General features: G+C 38.9%; 1 protein-coding gene across 1 annotated transcript; it reads left to right on the forward strand.

Annotated features, from left to right (window-relative positions):
- The first annotated feature begins 10,993 nt into the window (after positions 1-10,993).
- On the forward strand, positions 10,994-16,831 carry LOC120723317. Its single transcript, XM_040014705.1, has one exon. The coding sequence runs from the start codon at positions 11,158-11,160 to the stop codon at positions 16,201-16,203; it is 5,046 nt and encodes a 1,681-aa protein (XP_039870639.1). The 5' UTR covers positions 10,994-11,157; the 3' UTR covers positions 16,204-16,831.
- The last annotated feature ends 7,370 nt before the right edge of the window (positions 16,832-24,201 follow it).

The following is a 24,201-nucleotide window of genomic DNA, read 5'->3' on the forward strand; positions in this document are numbered from 1 at the left end:
ACCAATGAATAAGATGAACAGTTTTGATCATGTGGTCTTACTCATTAGCATTCAAATAGCTGAGTATGGCTGTGCACTCAGAGGGTTTTTGTGAGGACCACAACTAGAGTAGCAGTAGTAGCAGATCTGACAGCCTCAAATGAAAAGATCTGACTTGCACTGCAATACGAAGAGTCGGTTATGTTGTTTAACAAAAAAATAGGAAGAGCCCACTTTAAATAAGTAGCAACAATAGTAATGAGTAAACAATGTAATGCAGTTATATCTAAAATACAAGCATTTTGTTTATTCTAAACTATCAGAGGGAATGAGACTATATTTCTTTTAAAATACATGAGGGGGTTACCTGATATTTGGGGCTTTTTGATATACTAGTTAAACAAATGAAATGCCTGCTAAAAAAGTCACTTCCCTGTGTATATTTGATCACTCACACAGTAAAGACATAAAGTATTTCTGCTCAATATAATCTACGTTTGACCTTATTTCTGAAAAGTGGTAATCTGCGCAATTCCTGGTGGTTTTTCTATCATGTCAGATTATTCTTAGACTATGATCCTCTATTTTGATTGAATGATGGTTAAATGTATCTAATAAAATAAACATGTGCTTCAACCCAGAAGATTTATAACCATGTCAAGATTTTGTGTTTTTGTGCTTATGTGTATAAGAACCTGTTGTTTTTTCGTTCTTTCTTTCTTTTTTTCCTGTTCTCAGTAAATCATTTGGAAGCAGTCACCCATGATTTCAGCTGAGCTTTCACTCTGATGCTGGGGACATGGAGCAGCTTGAGCCATTAAAATGTAAATTGCCTGTGCAGTCTGAGGAAGAGGGCCAGAACAGGGATCTACTCATGCATTATGTTGTTGTCTTTACTTTACACGTTAATCATTGACAGAACAACGCAGTGTCTGCTGTCAGGGACAAGAAAAAGAAGAAAAAGAAGAAGGAAGGTACTGAGAAAAATTTGAATACAGTATAAAAATGCACATATGCAAACATGGCAGTGCTGTGGTTTTAATGCTTTGCATGTATTCATTTTAGAAAAGGAGTGACAAAATAGTAAACTTCTCCTAATGAAGTAAGACACATAGATTGCACATACGATGGAGGTGGCCACCTTGGCATGTTTTTGCCACCATGTTGGCATTTTTTGGCGCCACAAGCCGTCAATATTTGGACATCTTAGAGGAATGCTAATATATTAGCTAATGCTAAGGTGTTCTTTTAGCAAGCTGCATGCAGCACATACACAAAATAGAGACATAAACATATTAGATATTTCCATTTAAAATGGCCAAAGGGATGCCACCACAACCTGCACAGTGGAGAGGTCCAGAGCATGGGAGGTCAACAAGGCAGCTTCAGCTACAGCTGCTTGTGTCAGCACAGCTGTCAGTCTAAGTAGCTAACTAACTTTAAGCCTTATTAGCATCCAAAAGGAGGAGTCCATAAAGGAAGGGGGGGACTGTGTGTTGTCAGCATTGCAGGCACGTCTAGTGTATACAGCAGTCAGCCTCACTGCGCACAGAATACATTCAATGTACAGAGGATTTTCTATTCTAGCATCCGATGAGCCAATACCAATTGTGGTGGTAAAACGTATAAGTGCTTTTGTATACTTTTTTTTTTGCATCAGTCAGCAGCATGACTGTCCTTTGTTTGGACTTGGTTATCATCAATGAGGAGTTATTTTTCTAAAACTCCAGCAGGTGGCAATCTACTACTGAGTCTGCTGTGAAAAGAAGGTCGACATGATGAAGACCGTCACCAACACTCACTACTTCTACAGTGCACTCGTGGTGGGCTCACAATTAAACTGAAATGCCCTGCCTACAATCCAATGGAGACCTGGACATGGCAATTAACCCACTAATACTGCAGACCATTAGACCTCCCTCTCTGTGTCAGCAGTCCCAGTGCATACAGTACACTTACTAACGGACTGGGTATAAATGACAAAAGATAGTTTAATGTAATGACCCGTTTGAGAGTCTAGGGTACAGTGTGCACTCATCTTTGTTAAGCTGCAGCTGGTTATTTACGCAGTAGAAATGCATTTCAAGACAAATTTCACTTTTACCTAAATTGTATGTATTCAAATTAAAATAATTAGGTTTCCAGATGTACAAACACTATCATATGGAGATGTACACTATAAGAGATTAGTATTTCAGTAATATTATCTTAGGAAAACAAATTATATTAGCTACTGCATAATATTTGAAATTTAATTGAGTATTTAAAGCTTTGACATTTGTCTCTGAGACTTCTTTCCCCACCTGTTTTAGCTGAGATAGACAGGCAGCTCTCCCTTTTAATCTGATGTTTGTGACTGCAGTGGAGAAGAAACAGCAAATAAGCAATAAAACTACTACACACTGTCTCACATCTCTCGCTTTTCTCCTCACAAACCTTACTTAATCTTATGTAGCCTTTAAGCAAAACAATAAGTAGGGAAGCACTTTGTTTATCAGTGACAATACTAAAATCTTTTTTTCTTTCTCTGAATGAAAGCATCCGACTTGAAACAAATGCAACCACCAGACTTAAGTAACATAAGTACAGTTTTACTTCACTGACATTAAGTGTAAAGGGAGGGAATATGAAAATGAATACTCAAAGAGGCTTCCTCTTTTTTCTTTATCCCCTCAGTTCTAGTTTTCATGTAAAACTATCTTTAATCTGCTACAGTGCTGCATTTGTTACAGTCCCTGGGGACCAGTAGCTGATGAGGCAGGCAGCCATGTCATATCGCTCAGACAGGACTCACGGTTGTTATTACAAACTGCAGCCTCAGGAAGCCATTTTGCGCAAAACAAAGGGTAAAACCCTCCAAGCCTCTGGTATTGCTTGATGTGGCAAGATGCCAAATCTCACTCTCCAGCATATGCAGGGGGTCTGGGCTTCCCTAGCACACGTTGATCACTGAGAGTCGTGTAAACAAAGAACTGCCTGAATTAGATATCATCTTCAATCTCCAGAGCCACAAATGATTTTCCTAGCAGAAACTATAAACTAATGTAAAGTCAAAGGTGAAAATGTGCAGGAAAAACACCTTCTTCTGTGATTATCTTGATTTATTTTGACTTATAAGGAAGAGCTTAATAGTATGCAGTATTTTTATACTTCTTATCATAGAACCAGATGATTACAACCAAGTAACAGGACGATTCTTTAAGTAATTCAAACCTTATTTGCAAGTGGGATTCACCGGTACTCTTTAGAAAAGGTTGTACTCTGTATGTTGAGTATTAGAAAACACACAGCTTTATTGTTGCATCGTTTCAGTACAGTACAAGGATGTAGCCTTACATGCTGCTTATACAGTTCGTCTTCACCTCTTCCTTTAGCACTTCTAGTTCTGTGGCACTTGTAACCAAATATCTTGACCTTTCACATATTATCATCTTGTGAAATACATACATATATATATATATATATATATATATATATATATGAAACATATATATATGGTTTTTTAATGAGAACTTTAATTATTTTCTAAAATGAATATAAGGATGCTGGGAGCCTCCTTTGAAACTAGTTTTCTTGTGAATCCATATGGTGTACCCGAACCATGAAGGTGACAAGGCAGAGTTATGCATGGAAATTAATGTTGAAAGGAATAAGAAGATGCATGGTTGAGTGGATGTTTTGAAGACTATGTAAAAAGGATAGATGATGATGATAACAATGGTGGGGATACGCTGAGAAGCTGAGGCAAACAACAAAGAGTGGCTAATTTTAGTTAATGTGAGCTTTGTAAGCTCTGCTACCTTTAGAGGTGCAAATGTTTCGTATTTTGTAAAATCAAAATGTATTTATACAAGCTGAGAAAAATAATTTATGATTAGAGTTTTTAATGATACTGTGGTGTAAACGTAGGAAGTGATATTTGATTTCCCAAAGACTATGAAACCATTGGGTCAGCACCTTCTCGGTATATTCAAGCAATGGTACATCCTGGTCAGTTTCAATAGCTGACTATGTGTGTAGCTTCCCAAGTGTGTTACTTTTGTGCAAGCAGATAGCCTTAAAGTGTTAATGTGTAGGTGTATGTGTGTAAGGCAGAGAAATCACATCAATGTATTATCTGAGGTAGAGCAAGATAGGACATGTCTTCCAGGATGCTGGGCAGGCTTGAGATTGAGGGGTCTGAACAGAGAAGGTACAAAAGCGAGAGAGCCAGAGGGCGGAGGCGAGTGGATGAGCCGGTGAGATGATAATGCAGCATGACACCTCTGAAATGAATCCCTGGTTACCATGGCAAAAAAAAAAAAGAAGAAGAAAAAAAGATGGGACAGTCTCTCAGGAGCCTCAAATAAAGCCAGCTCTAAATGATATTTGATTAGTATTTAGATCATGTTCCTGTTCAGCAGAAGCATTTTGTCAGCTGTTTGTGCACAAGTACCTCCAGTTTTGTAGTTACTATTAGTGATCATTGTTGATTCAGTGATATGTAGCATGGTTTGAATAGATGTTTGTTGTTTAAGAAAATCTTTTTTTATTCTTTATTCACATGGTCTTGGATGTTTTTGCTTTCAGAGTGAGATTTTTGGAGAGATAAATTCAGTAGTTTCTATTAAAACTATTAAACATGTTGCTGAATACGGAACCAGGAAGACTTAATTCTATTTCTTTCGTTCTTTAGCCTTGTCATTCACCCATCAGAAATGTAATTATTAACCACATATGTACTTCTTTGAATGTTTTCAAAGCAGCATGTCTGTGCATTGTCATATCATAGCTTTTCCAGCCTACATGTAAATTTGCAGCATTTATTTATGTACTTCAACATGTAAAATAGATTTTATTTGATCTATTTGACAGTCAGCTGGGGCATCTTTACATATCGTTGCATCACAGAGAAAAGGAAAAAAAAACATGTATATAGTAATTTGGCTTTTTGTGTATCCAGTGGAGTGTACAAAAGGTCATATTACCAAAGTCAATATAAAGTATAGCGATGACATTTTTTCAGAACACATTGCAGTTGCTGAGTAATGTAAAGTAAAGCACAGCAAATGTCACAGCTATTTGGAAGCAATATTCCATTATGTCTGAATTACTGAATTGCATAAATGTCAGGTAGAGTGTATAGCAAAGTTGGATTGGTGCTGTAGGTAGACTATCGTGTATGTAATAGACTGTGTGCCTCATGTCCAAACTGCTGGACTCTTTTCGCTGCTGCACTTGCACTTCTCGGTTTTCTTGTCTTCTTAGACTGCTGACCAACCCTGAACTAATCACATCTGACTGCTATCTGTCTCCATCAATTACATACTAGGCGCCTCAAGCTCTTCTGCTTCAGTGCTGTGAAAGAGGCCGTACAATGCTACAAGAGACTCTTGCTGATTTGACTTTACCTGCTTATTCCCATAGAGTGCCTCTAGTAATGACGATCTGGGAGCAGAAGGGCAGGGAGGTGGAGCTGACTTTGATAGAAGTGGTTCTAGTGGGTGGTGGTGGATGGTATATGTGTATGTGTGGGTTTGGGTCACTCACAATGCAAACACAGATTGACAATCGCTCACTCACACTATAGTCAGTCAGTCAAACAAGTTATTGGCTTTCCTGACCAGCTTTGGACTGTTGGAGGAAGCACAAACACAAAGAATAGGCAAACACGGGTCAACTGAGCTGGGTAATAACTGAGCAGTATTTTCTTAATATATGTTAAATAACTCCTGTAAAAGATTTACAATGCAATGCACTATCGTAATTAATGGTGTGTGTTAACAACTTTTTCGTTTGTTGCTAATTCTCACTGATAACCAGCTCAATGTGTTTCTGTTATGAACAAGTCTGTCTTTGGTAGCTGGGCAATGCTAAATGCTAAACCAAGTAATAATTCAGCTAACTCCACTGAATCTTTCTTTCTTTCTTTATATTCAATCTCTTACCATACACCATCCTGGACATTCCTCTTATTCATTGCCTGTCTTCTACTTGCTCACTGTCTGGCCGTGTTGCATGTACAGGAGATGTCTGACAGAGACAGATTACTCAGTCACAGCTTAAAGGTGACTGCCTTGCTCTGTGTTCCCAAAAGCGATGGATCATTTGAATCCATCATGGGCAGCAGCTCTGGTCTCTATATAGACAGAGCACATGAAAGAGACAACAACAAAAAAGGCAGGGGGGAGGGGGGGGGGGGCTAGAATTTGTTGGCAAGAAACAGGGAGATAAAGGGGAAGCATGGAAGACTGCAGGAGAGTTTTGTGCTGCAAATACTGAGAAGCGCTAGAGCAGTGATGGAATGGAGAGAAGAGGAAAACGAGAGCCGCTGAAGATCATCACCACTGGTCATAGCGTATGGAGCCTTCTACTTGAGAAGAGTGTATGGGGGTTGGGTGTGCTTTGAGGCATTTATCATTATTGGCTCACACCTCCATCCCTTGCCCAACCTGATATCCCTCCTGCCGTTGACATAAATCATGATTTTTCCATAATAGGTCTCCTTTCTGCCATGAGGGGAAGAATGTGCAGTTCCCATTGATTTTAGCCTCTGTTTCTCCTTCTTCCCACACATCAGCTCACAATAATGATGCATATCCATTATCAGCCATTTGTTTTGATAGGTAAAGTTTACTTTTACAGTATATGACCTAATTTGGATGAATGAGGTACTAAGGGGAGTAAACAGTGCTTAGTTTGAAAAACTTGTACAGCTATCCTTTTCTTTGCTAATATCCGTTACCTGTCCATGTATTAAGAGATATAGTTGTTTGACAGAGCTGCATTTTAACTCAGTATTTCGGGATGCTTATATTACCAGGGAGGAAGTATACTCTTTGTTTTTCAATGGTAGCTCTGAATCAAAATCAGCACTTAAATCATTAAAAGTCATAAATATTTCATTTGAGATCGTTTTTATAATTAAACATTAAAATTTAATACATTCTTTAATATGTTAACCAGGAGGGACTACAAGACTATATTTTACAAGTGGTGATTAATCACTTAGGGGCAAATGTATTTTCAAATTATACTATAATTAATCATTTAGTCATTTTGTTTCAGTTGTGGCTGAAAATATATGAATAAGAGTGGAAAGAAATTTCCACTCAAGGAATGTGATTTTATTAACAAAAAGTCTTTAATTAAAAATACTGCACATAACTCACAAAGGATGACGGAGCTCCTTTGTTTCTGTTATACAGACACTGACTCTCTGTGCTATCGAATCAGCCAAGTGCTGTTATCTCATGCTTGATGTGTGTTACAAGACATCTGGTTAATAGAACATTCAGAATGCCTGAAGAACTTAACAGAGGCTTGATTTGTTAATACTCATTCGTACCCTCCAGCAGTTTCACGCCTTGTATGCCAATCCAGAGTCATTTGAAGACCAGTCATGTAAGAGAGTAAAGTGTGCCAGCATGTTAGGCTGAAGCGCCTATTTTGGAGGCAATGTTTAAATATTAATTAACTTTAGGTATTGATTTTCCTTTACTTCTTTATGAACTGTGTTATTTCTGACTTAGTAGGTAAAGTAATTTCCAAGCTATTCACTTTTTTACCCCCTTTAATAAACACTCATTGGCCACTTTGTTATTAAGAACATTTTGGTCATGCTGACATGACAGCATCATGCTGTTGCTGCAAATTTGTCACCTGCACATCCATGATGTGAATTTTCAGTTCCATTACCTCCCAGAGATGCTCTGCTGGATCTGGTGACTGTGAGGGGCACTTGGGCACAGTGAACTTGTTGTCATGTTTAGGAAACCAGTTTGAAATTATCTGAACTTTGTGGAATTTTGCATTATCCTGCTGGAAGCAGTGATCGGAAGATGGGTACACTGTGGTTCTAAAGGAATGAACACGGTTAGCAACAATACCTTAAAATGATGTGCAGTTGGTAATAAAAAGCCCAAAGTGTGCCACAAAACGATCCCCCATGGCATTACACCACCAGCTGCGGCCTGAACCATTGACACAAGGCAGGATAGATCCATGCTTTCATCTTTTTTTCCCTCCTTTTTTTTAACAAATTCTGACTCCATCATCTGAATGTTGCAGAAACCAAGACTCATCAGACCAGGCAATGATTTTCTGGTCTTCCCCTCTCCAGTTTCCTGTTCTTAGTTGACAGGAGTGGTACTCAGTGGGGTTTTCTGCTGCTACAGCCCATCTGCTTCAAGGTTTGATGTTGTGAATTTAGAGATGCTTTTCTGCATATTTTGGTTGTATCAAGTAGTTACCTGACCAGGTCTGCATTTCTAAATGCACTGAATTGGTGTCATGTGATTGGCTGATTAGATATTTACGTGAACAAACATTTGAACAAGTGTATGTGACATAGTAGCAGTTGAGTGTAGCTGTCTCACACTTTTCTCTAGCTTGCACTGTATAGAAAATTATATAACTTCTATCATATTCTCACACGTTTCACACAGGGCCAAAAAGGGTTGGCTAACTTTTCTCTTAATAAATGATATCCACCTTTAAAAACTATCTTTGTTCTGCCTTTTATAACTTAAATCGGATATTATAGTTGTAAGTTGCCCTAGAGCTCCCTCTAGTGGCTGCTTTGGGTTCGGTTACTTTGGGAAAGGAAAAAATGAGAACGTGAAGAAGAAATAAAAGATGGCGGAAAGTGATACCGTAATGTTATCTTTCTAAGCTGATACAGACCTTAAAATGTTGTTGCCTTGGACAAGATATGTCTGTAAGTATGAGTGTCGATAAAATAATTATTATCTTTTGTTTTGTGTAAAAATGGTACGATAATTTGTACATTTGAAAGTTTTATTTTGTTAGCTTGCAGTAAGAGTGTAACAAGCTAGTTTACAATGTTAGTTAGCTAATACAGTATTTTGTACTTTCAGTTTTACGATGGTCAAAGAGAAGGCAATGGTCTGAAGCCATTCTTCAATAAATCAGCGCAAAAAGGAAAATAAGTCTTGTTATTGGAGCATCGTTATCTCGCTGTCTAGCTGGTGAAACTAAGAGACTCAGGGCGAGGACAGCACAGTAAAAAGACATTAGCGCAGCGGGCACAACCACGAGGAGCTATTTTCAGCACATCAGTTATGAGTCTACGGTCAGGAAAGCAATATCAACTGGATCTTCCAGAAGAGGAAGAAACACCAGACCAAAGAGAAACAAAACAAGTGCACAACGCAGAGGATATGGAGAACAAGGATAATGCAAGCAACGCAGACACACAGGCGGAGTCTAGACGCTCGCGTACGTCCAAGTGTTCATCCACAAGTTCTGCAGCACTTAAAGCACGAGCAAAAGCAGAGGCTGCACGTGCACAGCTGGCGTATTCAGAAAGAGAAGCAGCTATAATGAAACAAAAAACTGAACTTGAGGCTAATTTACATGTTTTGAGCTGTCAAAAGGCTGTTGCAGTTGCAGAAGCAGAGGTTGCAGTTTATGAAGAAGAGGAGGAGGGACTCTCAAAAAGTGAACTGCGCTATCCATTGGTGAGACCACCCGCCAGTCCAAAACAACGCACAGCAGAGTATGTACAAAAACACTCAGATATTTGCCTTGAAGGATTCAAATTAAAAGTAGATCCACTTGCCTGTCACAAAGCTGCACGTGAACAATGCGAAATGGCTATGAATGCAGTAGAGCTGGGCGATAGAACGATAACGATATGTATCGCGATATAACTTTTACTCGATAGAGAAATTAAGCTATCGCGATAGACCTCGCCGCTCTTGTCCTCATAAAAAAAAAAAAAAAAAAAGTCAGCCGATCCAAATTCAGTAGCGCAGAGCCGAACCAATCACAGCCGCAACGTCACGTCGCGTGACTTGTTACGTACAGCACAAGTGCCAAGCCGCACGTGTGTTTCTTTGGGAAGCAGCCAGCGGGTAATGGAGCCAGCGCATAATGGAGGAAATGAGTGTGCCGACTAGAAAAATCAACCGAGCGTGACCGAAGAGAAAACAGATGATGGTTCCAATGCCGGAGAGATTGTCGAACGGAAGAGCCATAGAAGTTCCGTAGTGTGAAGGTATTTCGGCTATTTCAAGTCTGACAAAAACAGAGTAGCGTGCACTGTAAATTGTGCCGAAAGCAAGTCTGGAAATACAATAAACTGGTGCATGCGTCACACTGTGTGCCACGTTATTGTTTCGGTGAAATGAATTTCTACAATACTGTTAATTCTACTCTCTGCAGTGTTTAAATGCTTACATATACACACAGTTACTGTCCGTCCACACATACGACTCGGTTCTGCTTCTATGCCCCAGCTTTGTTTACTTTTTCCCACCGAGGCTTCTAGACTTCTGATTGGCCAACATTTCTGCACGGTTAGGAATCTAGCTCCACCTGCTGCTTTGGCATGTTCATAGCAGCGTTTTCCTTCATTTCTGCTTTTATGTGTGGACGGGATTATTTTTTAAAACGAAAACGGAAAATCTCCGTTTTCAAAAATACCCGTGTACGTGTGGACGTAGCCTCAGTCTCTGACTGGAAGCGCTAATTCGTCATTCGGCTTTTGTCAGACTAAAGTAACTGTTAAAACTGTTTGAAAAGCTAAGCTATACAACAAGGAGAGATTGAGAATTTCCTTTTAGTTCTCAGTTTATTTGATATTGACAAAAGTTAGTCAGTTTTGTCTGTTCTTCTGTAAAACAAACTAAGATTTATTTTTAGAATTAATACTTTGTTTCTAAGTGGAATTGACAATTTAGTCTGTTTCATTTGTTCTATTTTGAAACTTAAACGCTTTAGCGGCTGCCTTTTGTGTAGTTTGCAATATTTGCCTTTATTTATCTGAAAAAGTCTCATGTTCCTTAAGTACATCTACCCTGTTTAACTTATTATGGGAAATAAATATTTAAATAAAAACAAGCTGCTGATTATTTCACATTTTACTTGTGAGCAACGGCACATTTAAATCTTACAAATATAGTTATTTGGCTTATATCGTGATAGATATCGTTATCGCCTGAAATGAAAAAAACATATCGTGATATGAAAAAATCTCATATCGCCCAGCTCTAGAATGCAGATATAGACAACGACTGCTCACACAGTGCTCAAAAGGCTAATGTTAAAGTGGAACTCCAAACACAACAGAGAGAGAGACTGGATTCCCCCAAACCTTATCCGTACAACACTCTTCAAACATCAACAGAGACACAGGGTGTCCAGGATATTACAAGGTACCTGACACGGAGGGAAATGTTAAGTACTGGACTTTTGCAGTTTGATGACCACCCAGAAAACTACTGGGTGTGGAAGGCATCATTTCAAAGTGCTATTAAAGACTTGCACGTTACAGCTCAAGAGGAGCTAGATTTAATGGTCAAATGGCTTGGAGTTGAGTCTGGTCACCAGGCCAAAAGAATCCGAGCAGTCCATGTCTTTAATCCAGCTGCAGCTCTCAACCTTGTGTGGCAAAGACTCGAGGAATGTTATGGATCTCCAGAAGTGGTAGAAAATGCACTGTTAAAAAAGATTGAACAGTTTCCCAAACTAAACAACAGAGACAACACAAAGTTAAGAGAGCTGGGTGACGTTCTGCAGGAAATAGAATGTGCAAAAGATGGAGGATACCTACCAGGCCTCTCATATTTGGACACAGCTCGCGGAGTCAACCCCATTGTGGAAAAGTTACCATATGGACTGCAGGAAAAATGGATTGCAACAGGAGCAAAGTGCAAAGAAGAACATAAAGTTGTTTTCCCCCCTTTCAGTGTCTTTTCAAAGTTTGTAAGACAACAAGCCAAAATAAGAAACGACCCAAGCTTTGTCATCACACCTCCTGCCAACACAAGCTTCAAGAAGGAGAAAAGCTTCAGAGGCAGTAACAGGCAAGTGATTAGTGTACACAAAACGGACATTCCTACAGACACTAGTTCACCTCAAAATAGTTACAGCAAGCCTATAGAAAGCCCTGACAAGGTATGCCCAATACACAAGAAGCCTCACCCTCTTAAAAGGTGCAAGAGTTTTAGAGCAAAGCCCATAGATGAGCGCAAGTCATTTTTAAAAGAGAACAGAATCTGTTTTAAATGCTGTGGCTCTACTCAACATTTAGCAAGGGACTGCAGGGTTCAAATAAAATGCATGGACTGTGGTAGCGACAGGCATTTAGCAGTGCTACATCCAGGTCCACCCCCTGCTCCAGCTGAGAGCTCTGGAGCTGATAAAGATGATGGCGGGGAGACACAGGATAGTGCAAATGCCTCAGTTGTTTCCAAATGCACAGAAGTCTGTGGTGATGCAGATAGCGCACATTCATACTCAAAAATAAGTCCTGTGTTAGTCTATCCAGAAGGCGAAAAAGAACAGGCTAGAAAGATGTATGCAGTGCTTGATGAACAAAGTAACAAGTCACTAGCTAAGTCTCAGTTTTTTGAGCTCTTTAATATTAAGACACGCTCAGAGACTTACAAGCTCAGAACATGCTCAGGACTGTCAGATAATGTCGGCAGAACAGCAGTAAACTTCATGATTGAGTCAATGGATGGTAAAGTAAAGCTCCCACTCCCAAACCTGATTGAATGTGACATGATTCCAGACGACAGGAGAGAGATTCCCTCTCCACAAGTGGCCATGAAGTTCTCACACTTACAGAAGATAGCTGAAAAAGTACCTCCTGTAGAAGAACAAGTACCTATTCTGTTGCTTTTGGGAAGAGACATTATACAGGTACACAAAGTCAGAGAGAGAATCAATGGGCCACACAATACACCTTACGCGCAGCGTTTGGATTTAGGCTGGGTTATAGTTGGAGAAGCCTGCATGGGGAAGACGCATAAGCCCCCTAGTGTGAGTGTTCTCAAAACACATATTCTTCAGAATGGCCGTGCTTCTTACCTCTGCCCATGTCCTAACACGTTTCAAATCAAACACCCTAACCCCAAAAAGGACAGGGGAAACACAAACACCAATCAACTGGGAGAAACTGTTTTTGACAGGACAAAAGATGATGACAAACCAGCACTGTCAGTAGAGGACAAAGACTTCATTGACATCATGGAGAAGGAGGTGTATCAAAATGAATGTAACAGCTGGGTGGCGCCTTTGCCATTCCGCTCTCCAAGACCAGAGCTTCCGAGTAACAGAGAGCAAGCATTCAAGCGCCTCCAATCTCTCAGAAAGACATTGGACCGGAACCCTGAAATGAAAAGACAATATATCGAATTCATTCAAAACATGCTGGACAATGACCATGCAGAAGTCGCTCCACCTTTGGACTCAAACAAAGAACACTGGTACTTGACATCCTTCGGTGTGTACCACCCACAAAAACCTAATCAGCTGAGAGTAGTCTTTGACTCAAGTGCAGAATTTGAGGGACAGTCCCTTAACAAAGTCTTATTAAGTGGACCTGACCTAAATAACACACTACTAGGTGTCCTTATGCGTTTTAGGAAAGAGCCTGTAGCATTTTCAGCTGATGTGCAACAAATGTTTTATTGTTTTGAAGTGAGAGAGGATCATAGGGATTATCTGAGATTCCTTTGGTATGAAGACAATGATCCCGACCAAGGTATTTGTGACTATAGAATGAGGGTTCATGTTTTTGGGAATAGCCCTTCCCCAGCTGTGGCTATTTATTGTATGAGGCGTGCTGCAGTCGAGGGAGAAGAAGAGCACGGACAGGATGCAAAGCAGTTTGTAATGAGACATTTTTACGTTGATGATGGTCTCGCATCCACAGCAACAGTGGAAGAAGCTGTTGAGACACTCACAAGCGCTCAAAAGATGCTGGCACAGTCAAACTTAAGGCTACATAAAATAGCCTCTAATGACCACAAAGTAGTGGAAGCGTTTCCTGCTGCCGAGAGAGCCAAGGATCTAAAAGACTTGGATTTAGAGTTGGACGACATACCCCTGCAAAGGAGCTTGGGGGTACTGTGGAATCTTAAAAAGGACTGTTTTACCTTTCACGTCACCACCGAACAAAAGCCGTTCACCAGGAGAGGTGTCTTGGCCACTGTTAACAGTCTGTATGACCCGCTGGGTTTCGTGTCACCCATCACAATGCAGGGAAAAGCTCTTCTCCGTGAATTGACCTCAGAGCAAAAGGACTGGGATGAATCACTTCCTGCAGAAAGAGAAGATGAATGGAGCAGATGGAGAAGCTCATTGAAGGATCTTGAGCGGCTTCAGATACCGAGGTGCTACCTCTCGTTCTCCCAGGCCATTGCTGTGAAAAAAGAACTGTGCATATTTTCAGATGCCTCCACCATGGCCATAGGAGCAGTGGCATATCTGAGAGCTCTTGATGGTGAAGGTCAGTGGCACACAGGTTTCATCATGGGCAAGTCCAAAGTAGCCCCAAGACCCGCCCACACTGTTCCTAGATTGGAGTTATGTGCAGCAGTGTTAGCTGTAGAGATGTACGAACTCATTAGAGATGAGATTGACATTGAAGTAGACACTGTCAGATTTTTCACAGACAGTAAAATTGTTCTTGGTTACATACACAACAACACAAAGAGGTTCTACACTTACGTGGCTAACCGAGTGATTAGAATCAGAAAGACTACACATCCAGCACAGTGGTTTTACATAGCCACTAGTGACAATCCAGCAGACACAGCCACTAGACCAATTGCAGCTTCTGCATTGGCTTCTACAAACTGGTTTAGTGGTCCTTCCTTTTTGACACAACACGACATAGAGAAGTCTCACTGTGATAGTTTCACACTGATCGATCCTGACACAGATGCAGAGATCAGACCTGATATAACAAGTTTTGTTACCAAAGCCTCAGTAACACAGCTAGAGCCATGCCGTTTTGAAAGATTCTCTCATTGGATGAGATTGTGTCGCACTATTGCATCACTAAAGCGTGTGGCAGTATCATTCAAGAAAACGAGCACAGAAGGTAAAGGCTGGAAGTGTTTCAGTGAAACTAACACCACAGATGAAGTGTCTAAAGCAGCAAAGTTCATCATTCACACAGTACAAAGTGAAACGTTCAAAGAAGAGTACAGATGCATAAAAGAAAATCTGCCACTTCCAAAACAAAGCTGTCTTCAAAGGTTAAATCCAGTTATTGATGAAGATGGGCTCCTCAGACTAGGAGGTCGATTGGCACCTGCTAACCTAACAAAAGATGAGAAACATCCACTCATTATCCCAAATGCTCATCATATAGCCATCCTTCTTATTAGATACCATCATGAGAAGATAGCACATCAGGGGCGTCACCTAACAGAAGGAGCGCTCAGAGGTGCTGGATTTTGGATTATTGGCAGTAAACGGCTCGTCTCTTCTGTTATTTACAAGTGTGTTCTTTGTCGAAAGCTTCGAGGACGACTTCAGACCCAAAAGATGGCAGATTTACCTGTGGACAGGCTGACACCAATGCCACCGTTCACTAGTGTAGGACTGGATGTCTTTGGACCCTGGACGGTCACCACACGTCGTACCAGAGGAGGGAGTGCAGACAGTAAACGCTGGGCTGTGCTTTTCACCTGCATGTCCACGAGAGCTGTGCACATTGAGCTCATTGAAACAATGTCAACATCCAGCTTCATCAATGCGCTAAGGAGATTTTTCTGCATCCGTGGACCTGCTCAAATACTCAGATCTGATAGAGGTACAAATTTTGTTGGAGCATGCAATGAGTTGCAAATTGATCACAAGGACACAGAACTAAACTCATACCTGCAAGAGAAAGGATGCACATGGCTGTTTAATCCCCCACACTCATCACACATGGGTGGATCGTGGGAGAGACTTATTGGAGTAGCAAGGCGCATCCTAGATGGTATTCTGTTGAAAGCCGTACATGTCCAACTAACGCATGAAGTGTTAAGTACATTCATGGCAGAAGTAATGGCAATAATGAATGCAAGACCACTTGTACCAGTCTCAACAGATCCAGACAAACCAAACCTTCTCACTCCAGCAATGCTCCTTACACAAAAGGTCAATGCATTATCTGCACCAACAGGAAGCTTTGGACCGCCAGACCTCTACTCAAAGCAATGGAAGCAAGTACAGTGTTTGGCAGACTCTTTTTGGAAACAGTGGAAAAGTGAATATCTTTCAACACTACAGCCAAGGAGAAAATGGACTGATGATAAAACAAACATAAAAGTTGGTGATGTTGTGCTATTGAAAGATGCTCTCGCACACAGAAATGACTGGTCCATGGGAAAAGTTGTAAGAACATTTGAGAGCAAGGACAATAAGGTTCGAAAAGCAGAAGTAAAGACTGTGAAAGATGGAAATGAAAAAGTGTTTTTTGAGACCCATCGCTGATATGGTTTTGCTTTTATCAAGTGATAAATAAGTGTTTGAAATAGCCCTAAACTGTTCAAAATGTTTATTAGAGAAGTTTGTTCTAGTGGCACAATTATATTGTACCAGGCGGGGAGTGTTCTGCCTTTTGTAACTTAAATCGGATATTATAGTTGTAAGCTGCCCTAGAGCTCCCTCTAGTGGCTACTTTGGGTTCGGTTACTTTGGGAAAAAATGAGAACGTGAAGAAGAAATAAAAGATGGCGGAAAGTGATACCGTAATGTTATCGTTCTAAGCTGATACAGACCTTAAAATGTTGTTGCCTTGGACAAGATATGTCTGTAAGTATGAGTGTCGATAAAATAATTATTATCTTTTGTTTTGTGTAAAAATGGTACGATAATTTGTACATTTGAAAGTTTTATTTTGTTAGCTTGCAGTAAGAGTGTAACAAGCTAGTTTACAATGTTAGTTAGCTAATACAGTATTTTGTACTTTCAGTTTTACGATGGTCAAAGAGAAGGCAATGGTCAGAGGCCATTCTTCAATAAATCAGCGCAAAAAGGAAAATAAGTCTGGTTATTGGAGCATCGTTATCTCGCTGTCTAGCTGGTGAAACTAAGAGACTCAGGGCGAGGACAGCACAATCTTCAACATTGATAACCCTTGTATTTACTCAGGTTATCTTTGTCTAATATATACAAATGCAGCATATACAAAATATACTGGAATATAAAGCACTATAAATTCTAAAATAAAATAAATAATTTTTATATTTGTGTAGTCAGATTTGTCTTGTGTCCATTTTACACCTCAAAAATATGATTTGAAATTGTGAATTTAAACAGCATTAACAATGATGCATTTATTAAGGCAGTTTGTTTAAAAATATATCAGTAGCTGGTGAGGTGGTGATTAACTTCAACTAGAAAGACTAGAGAAATGGGAGTGTAGATGAGCCAGAATAGATTCTTGGCTGGATCATTTGATGATGCCTGAGCTTAACTGTCTAAGAGGGGATTAAGTATGAGGCCCATACATACAGCGCCTACATAAATGATTGCAGGGTTAATTGCATTGTTCTGTGCCTTTGGGTAATGGACTGTATTGAACTAATGATAAAGCATGAGCTCCAAAGCTTTTGGTTTTTGCATCCCAGATTTCCATGCTTCTCTGTCACAGCTCTTTCCAAGATAACCTAATTAAGAAGAAAATTCACTCTTTTGATAATTAGCCTACTAATAGTTATTACATATCTTCCAATGAATATTATGGTAACGGGGTAGTGCATCCAAATCTTTTGAAAACCCCCGCTGTGGCACTATTCCAGTGCTACAGAAAGTCATCATGACTGCTGTATCTACTGTGGAAAAAGCAACAAAAAACAACAACAAAAAAGGGAGATATTTTTCTTTCTTTCTTTTTTTCTTTCTTTCTTTTTGATTGTGCAGTCTTGTTTTTGAGACCTGGGGGGCGTTTTTCACCTGTTCACAAGTCATTAGACAGAGAACACTAACATTAAGCTATCCAGTCAGGATTATAGCTGAATCAATCCATTCAGCAAAATAAATAAAAATATGATGCATTTTACTGCAAATGATATCACAGAGAATTTCTATATATAACTGTATATAATTTTAGTATATAATTTTTTAGTATATGAAAATATATATGAAAATTGTCATATACTAAAATTATCTATCTATCTATAGATAGATAGATAGATAGATAGATACTGTATACATATATTATGATTGATTGATATATTGACTGATTATCCCTCTTATAGTACTAAAACATCTTTATTACATTTGAACTAGTCAATGCACTACATGTACATTCATTTATTCATATGATGATTAAGAAGAAGGGCTTCTGTGGCAGACATAAGTGGATCATTATCAAACCAGAGAAACATCAACAGAGTAATGAAGGGCACTACATCAGAGGTCCAGCAACAGTTCACAACCTCAACAAGCCCCGTACTGCAGTCTCATAATGACTACAGTGTTTAGTGAAAATGCTAATCGGCTGATAACACGACCATTTTGATTGTCTTTTAATTAGAACATACCTAAACAGAGTGACCACAAAAAAATAACCATGAGACTTTTTGAAAAGCTCTTAATTGAAGCTCTTATTAATTAAGAATCAATTCATCTTTAGACTTTGAACAAGTTGCCTTTTTCACTTTCTTACTCATGCTTCCTTTTACATTGTAAATGTTATGGACTTTTTGTCTTTTACTGAATAAAAGGGGAACAAATTTTTAAAAGCTGGTGCTGGCATTTATATTTTATGTCTCAATTTAGGGTAAATAGTTATAAAAGCATTAATATACAGGAAAGTTCAAATAACAATAATGTGTTGAGAAGAAGATAAGAAGACCAACTAAATGCTGTAACTGTCAAAGTACTTCAATCACACAAAGGAATTGGAGGCAGGAGGTGTTGGAGCAGTAAATGGAAGGGTTATTATGGCAGATTGTGGGGCCTAAGCCTTGTTGCCTCTCCACCTGCTCTCTGTGCTTTTTTTATAGTGCACAGAAAGCCTCCTCACCTCTAATGGCAGTTTACAGAATGTTTGCCCACAACCAAAAGTGTCATAATTTGCTCTAACCACCATAATTATGCCATTTTTTTTTTTTTAGACATAAACTATATTAAATGGGAACAACAACAGTATCTCTAATTATAACTTGTAATGGTTGTTGCACAATAGCTGTGTTTGAATTGTTGCTCAACTACAGTAAATTTCACCCTCAAAGTATAAGATGCCTCCAATTTTGCGAGTGTAAACGAAAACAAGGACAAATATTTCACTTCTGACAAAAGCTGTAGACAATCAAGGGAACAAAAGCTGCAACATTGTAAGTGTGTTGTCTACAGTCTTACAAAAGGTCATTTTTAAAGCAATTTAAGGGTTAAAGACTCACTTGAATGCTCTTTGAAAAAGGTCAGACGTTGCTATTTTAATCTAATTTACCTTGAGGAAATATTCTTGATTCTTTAATTTTCCAAGAAAGAAAATCAGAGTTATATCATCAACCTTTGTTTCACTTAAAGGACGATGTGTTAATGTTTGTACACATATTCTCAGGCTGGCTGATACATAAGGTACTCTCTGCAAACTACACACCTTTCCAATTATTTGGGTGTTAAAATTCAGACAGCAAGTTTGCAAATTATTTCTTCTCCTCTTGTGTGGCTTATAGAGCACTTAGTCAGCCATCCTGGCTTTGCTTCATTTAGTGGAAAAATAAACATGATGACAAGCATGAAATATATCAGTTCATAAATATTGTTTGACTGTAAAAATAACCAAGAGGGTGTATTCAGTGAAAATGGATGGATGAATGGATGGATGGATGGATGGATGGATGGATGGATGGATGGATGGATAGGATTTGTAGACTCTTTCCCAAATCATTCTGATTGTGTATCATTACCCATATAAACTATTGTCTTCCATCAACACTAAATTTTTTTGCTCTTGTTAAAGACAAAAAAAAGAGCAAAAGAGTATTAAGACAAAATTTATGATTGTTCCTTTCACCAGAAAAAAGTATATAAAATATTTCATATAAAATGATGTGCTCTGGTAATCATTAACACATGAAATTAGCCTTCAGGGTGGGTCTTCTACAACAGCCCTGCATATAACTCACAGTTCTCACAGCACACTAGAGTAAATGGTAAATGGACTGGTACTTATATAGCACTTTTCTACTCTATTTGAACACTTAAAGTACTTTCTTACTACAAGGCTCATTCACCCATTCGCATTAGTGCTTTTTCTATGCCGAAGCATCTTGCCTAACATTCACACTCCAATGAATGCATGAGTAGTAACTCAGGTTTCAGCATCTTGGCAAAGGACGCTTTGACATGTAAAGCAGGGGAACCAGAAAACTACTGACCTTTTGATTGGTAGATGACTCGTGGCTCTATCTGTTAAAAAATAAATAAAACTATGACAGCACCCTCATTCTGTCTTAGAAAAATAGGTGGTTGTGTTTAATTATTTTGCTACTAAAGAATGATTTTAACCCATTTAATCCCACTGGCAACAATTGTTACCGTTTTAACCCCCTATTTCATTAACAAAATTAAACATATTGTGTGTATGTGGAAGTCTAAGGAGTAAAATGCATGGACTTATTTTGCAGGGAAACATTTGGGATTAAATGGAAGTAGTTGCGGGATGAAACTGGTCATTCAGAGGTTGACTGCTCAAAATCCTCAACTTCTGGGCGACAATTTCTGATTGCAAGAAGACAGCACAGGTGCCCTCTTTGCAGTAGGGGACTCCTTAAACCAACTGGTTGTATACTGTTTATATTCCAATATAAAAGCACCTATGTCATTCTGCACTAAAATTGTGATCCTATAACAACCACGTCACTATTTGACCTCAACTTGATCTCATATAATTACAGACTGATAGTTGGCTTTCTCTGTCTTGTTGACATTTTATTGCTGTCTTGACACACCAAAGAAGCATTTCAAAGGCAACAAGATTGCAAGTTCATTGCACACAGTTGCAATAATTTCTCTTGTGCCACAGTGTCCATCCGCTGTCACTGTGATTGTAGCATTATTGCTGATGTTGACCTTTGAGTTCTAAACATGACTCCCACACGCTTCAATGTGAATGGAAACCACATTGCCTTCACAACTGATTACTGAACATCTTTCATCAGCCACTGCTCTCCCAAAGGCACTTGAAATGAGCCTGCCTTATTTGCATGATAGTATTGTCTGAATGTTTCTGTGAGTATACCAAAGTGAAACCAGCACACTGTGGCATGAGACAGAGGGACATGGTGGTGATGATGGTGTTTTGGGGGAGTGGGGCTAGTAGAGGAAAGCTGATGAATACAAAATAACATTAAACATTCATGTTACCCAAACTTTTTATCTGAGAGTGCTGAACAAAGGCAGTGCTCTTGTCTGGACAGCATTATATTAGACCAAAAGATAAATGCATGCATTGAACAGTGAGAGAGAAATTCATCACAGTGGTTCACCTTTTCAGCAGCTAAAAAAGTTTTGTGGATGAGTCTAGTTGTTGAACAGTTCATATAAAATAACCAAAAACTCTGAAAAGTACTTTCTCAATAAGTTTCCCACATACACACAATTTAAGGCTGTTGGGTTTACTACATTTGCAAATGTAGGGATACATACAATAAACTACAAGCCCAATTTCAACATTAAAACAGACTACAATTTTAAAAAAATACTATATATGTATATATAATTTTATATTGTCTGATACATATATATATATACCTTGTCATATTTTTCAGCGCACAGTCTCTGTGGCTTAGTACTAGAAGCCCGTGACAAAGTAATTGCAAAATGTCCCTACACCAGTATCTTTTTAAATGCCACTTACTTTTTGAGCCTTTTGTTCCCATCGGAAATGTTTAAAAAAAAAAATCTTAAAATCATACAAATTCTTCAATTTAGATATTAAATGTGTTTACCCTGTTGTAATGTGAGTAACATATTGTTTTGTTCCTATTTGCAAATCATTTCATCGTTTTTTTATTTACAGTTTACATTTTTGTAATTAGGGTTGTACAAGCACAATGCAGTCTTTATTTACTATATTCAAAGTAGCTGAATCTCGTTTATGCAAATTAAGCCAGTTGTTCAAACTGGTCTATTGAGAAAAGGCCTGAAACCAAATAATGCCAGTTTATAAAACTTAAATCAGGTTTTTGTGATGATGAATGTAATGTTCCAACAGCACTTTCTCCTTTTTCTTCATGTCGTTTGCTTTTTTCTGCATGATCACATATGTGATATACCTTATGTGAGCCTGCTGGGAGACACGCTGACTGCGCTCTGCACTTCATACAGCAAGCCACAGAGAATCAGAGCTCAGTAAGCCCGAGTAACACCCATAACAGGCAGGGGGCCTTTATACATTTCTTGATCCCTTATTCTCTTCCCATTTGCTCTCCCCTCCTCCTGCCATGACGGCACAATTAACCATCAGACACACAATAGGGGCACATGTCCCCCACAGCCACGGCCAGCTCCCTCAGACCTGTACATCCTAATAAGGATTAGGCTAGAAGTTAACAATGAATGAAGAAGTCTTTCAGGAGCCTCTAATTCTATTCTGCCCTGTGTCACTTTTCATATGAGGTCTTTCACAACTGTGTGTTTGAACATAAGGTATAATCCTCTTAAATATCAAAGGTGGACAAATCATATTAATTTAGACATTACTTCCCCAGGCTCAAGAGCACATTATTCACTCGACACAGACCCCCAGTATCACCATCTGCTCTACTCTGTCACCTGCCACTGAGTGACAACCGAGTGCTCCTCCACTCAACTTCTTGCCTTTTTCCTCCATCTGACTTTAATCCTTTAGATTTAGTTCTTTTCAGTAACACTCTGATAAGTAATGGAAACTAGATAATGTGGAGACATGATTGATGATCAGGACGTAATTATACAAATATTTGATTCTGCGGATTGCTCCTACCAGTTAATCAAAAACTTTTGTGAAAAGTTGAATTTCTTTTGATATATTATCTATCAAAAGAGAAAATGACTTTGTCACTGGCTCTGGCAAAGGATTTAAACCATCTTAGAAAAAGGTTTACAAGTATGTTCAAAGGATATGAGAATATGTGGCACACTTGATCTGATGAACACTTGAACACATTATTTATGTTTTTACTCTCAGTGAATATTTCTCTTGCGGTTCTGTTAAATTAAAAGATTAACTTAAAAACATATTGTTTATTAAATATTGCTGAGCTTCTTCAACATCTTTTACAAAACCGCAGACACTATGTTATCCCTTAGCTGATTTAAAAACTCCACAGATCCACTTAACTGATACATTTTCTTTGATTGCATATGTTGGTAAAACTAGAAGGGATCTTATTTGAAAATTGCAAACACCTGCTTTGTTTTTCCACTGTTTAATAACGCAGTGTACATCCAGCCTTGCTACATGTTTCTTTCTGCAAGTGTAAGTGAAAAATGGCCAGAATCTGTTTCATCCTTTAAAGAAAGTCACAGTATCAGCCTACCTTCTTCCTTCCCTGGAGTTATATCTGTTCATTTGTACAACTTCAGTTCCACTTGAATTTTATCAGCCTTCTGCTGGCCTCTTTCGTGGAGATAGCGTATACATTCTGACAAGAATTAGCCTCAGACTAACCGATACGGCTCCTCCCCAGAGAGTTCATGCTCTCATCCTTTACTTTTTTCTCTTCTCCTTTCTTTCTCTCTGCTGCCTTCAGTTGGTTTTCTCTTCCTTGTCACTCACCTGTCTGTAAGACATCAAGCAATGTCTTTGTCTGACAGACAGCTGCTAGCGATGTCTGATGGAGTAATTTGCAACAAATGTACAAAACACGACTGATGAGAAAAATGTCATCCGAGGTAGTGGTGAACACTAGAGCACTGTGGATGGAGAAGAGAGGTCCATTTCCATTCATCACAAGTACTGACAGATGGTCCCAGTTCTCATTTTCCATCTTTCTGTTCCAAGTCCCTCAGCTCATTAATGTTCTACATCCTCCACAGGTTGATTTATTCTCTACTTGAATGTAGTGCTTACCACCACTTGAGAAAACAACCTGTGCATTTAAAGGTGTCGGAGCGGTTTTAAAATGCAACTGGAATTAGAGCGCTATACTACATAATGCAAACAATCAATATTTGTAGAACACAAGTCTTCATTTTCCGCCCCGCCGGGTCATTTAAAGGGAACTGGAGCAAACCATCCAATTGTAATTTATATCGAACTCTGTCCAGATTCATTTTATGAACTCAGCACAAAAACGAGGGAAATTTGTATTTAGGTGATTATTTCTTTGTTGTAACAATCGTTCTTGGCAATAGATTCTTACACAATGGCAAAGCCTGTTTATTTCCCCTTAAAATGTGAAATGTTTTTCAGTTTGTCATTCTGTTTCTCCCTAGTTGTTGCCCGACGTTCTTTCCTGTGTATCTTTGCTGATTTCATGAAGGCCTGGTTTG

Source organism: Simochromis diagramma, unplaced genomic scaffold, assembly GCF_900408965.1.
Source record: "Simochromis diagramma unplaced genomic scaffold, fSimDia1.1 OVJJ01000676.1, whole genome shotgun sequence".
NCBI classification, from domain to species: Eukaryota; Metazoa; Chordata; class Actinopteri; order Cichliformes; family Cichlidae; genus Simochromis; species Simochromis diagramma.

Bases quoted from the DNA above. Each gene is read 5' to 3' on its own strand.
- LOC120723317 (XM_040014705.1), top strand. From the start codon at position 11,158: ATGTTAAGTACTGGACTTTTGCAGTTTGATGACCACCCAGAAAACTAC.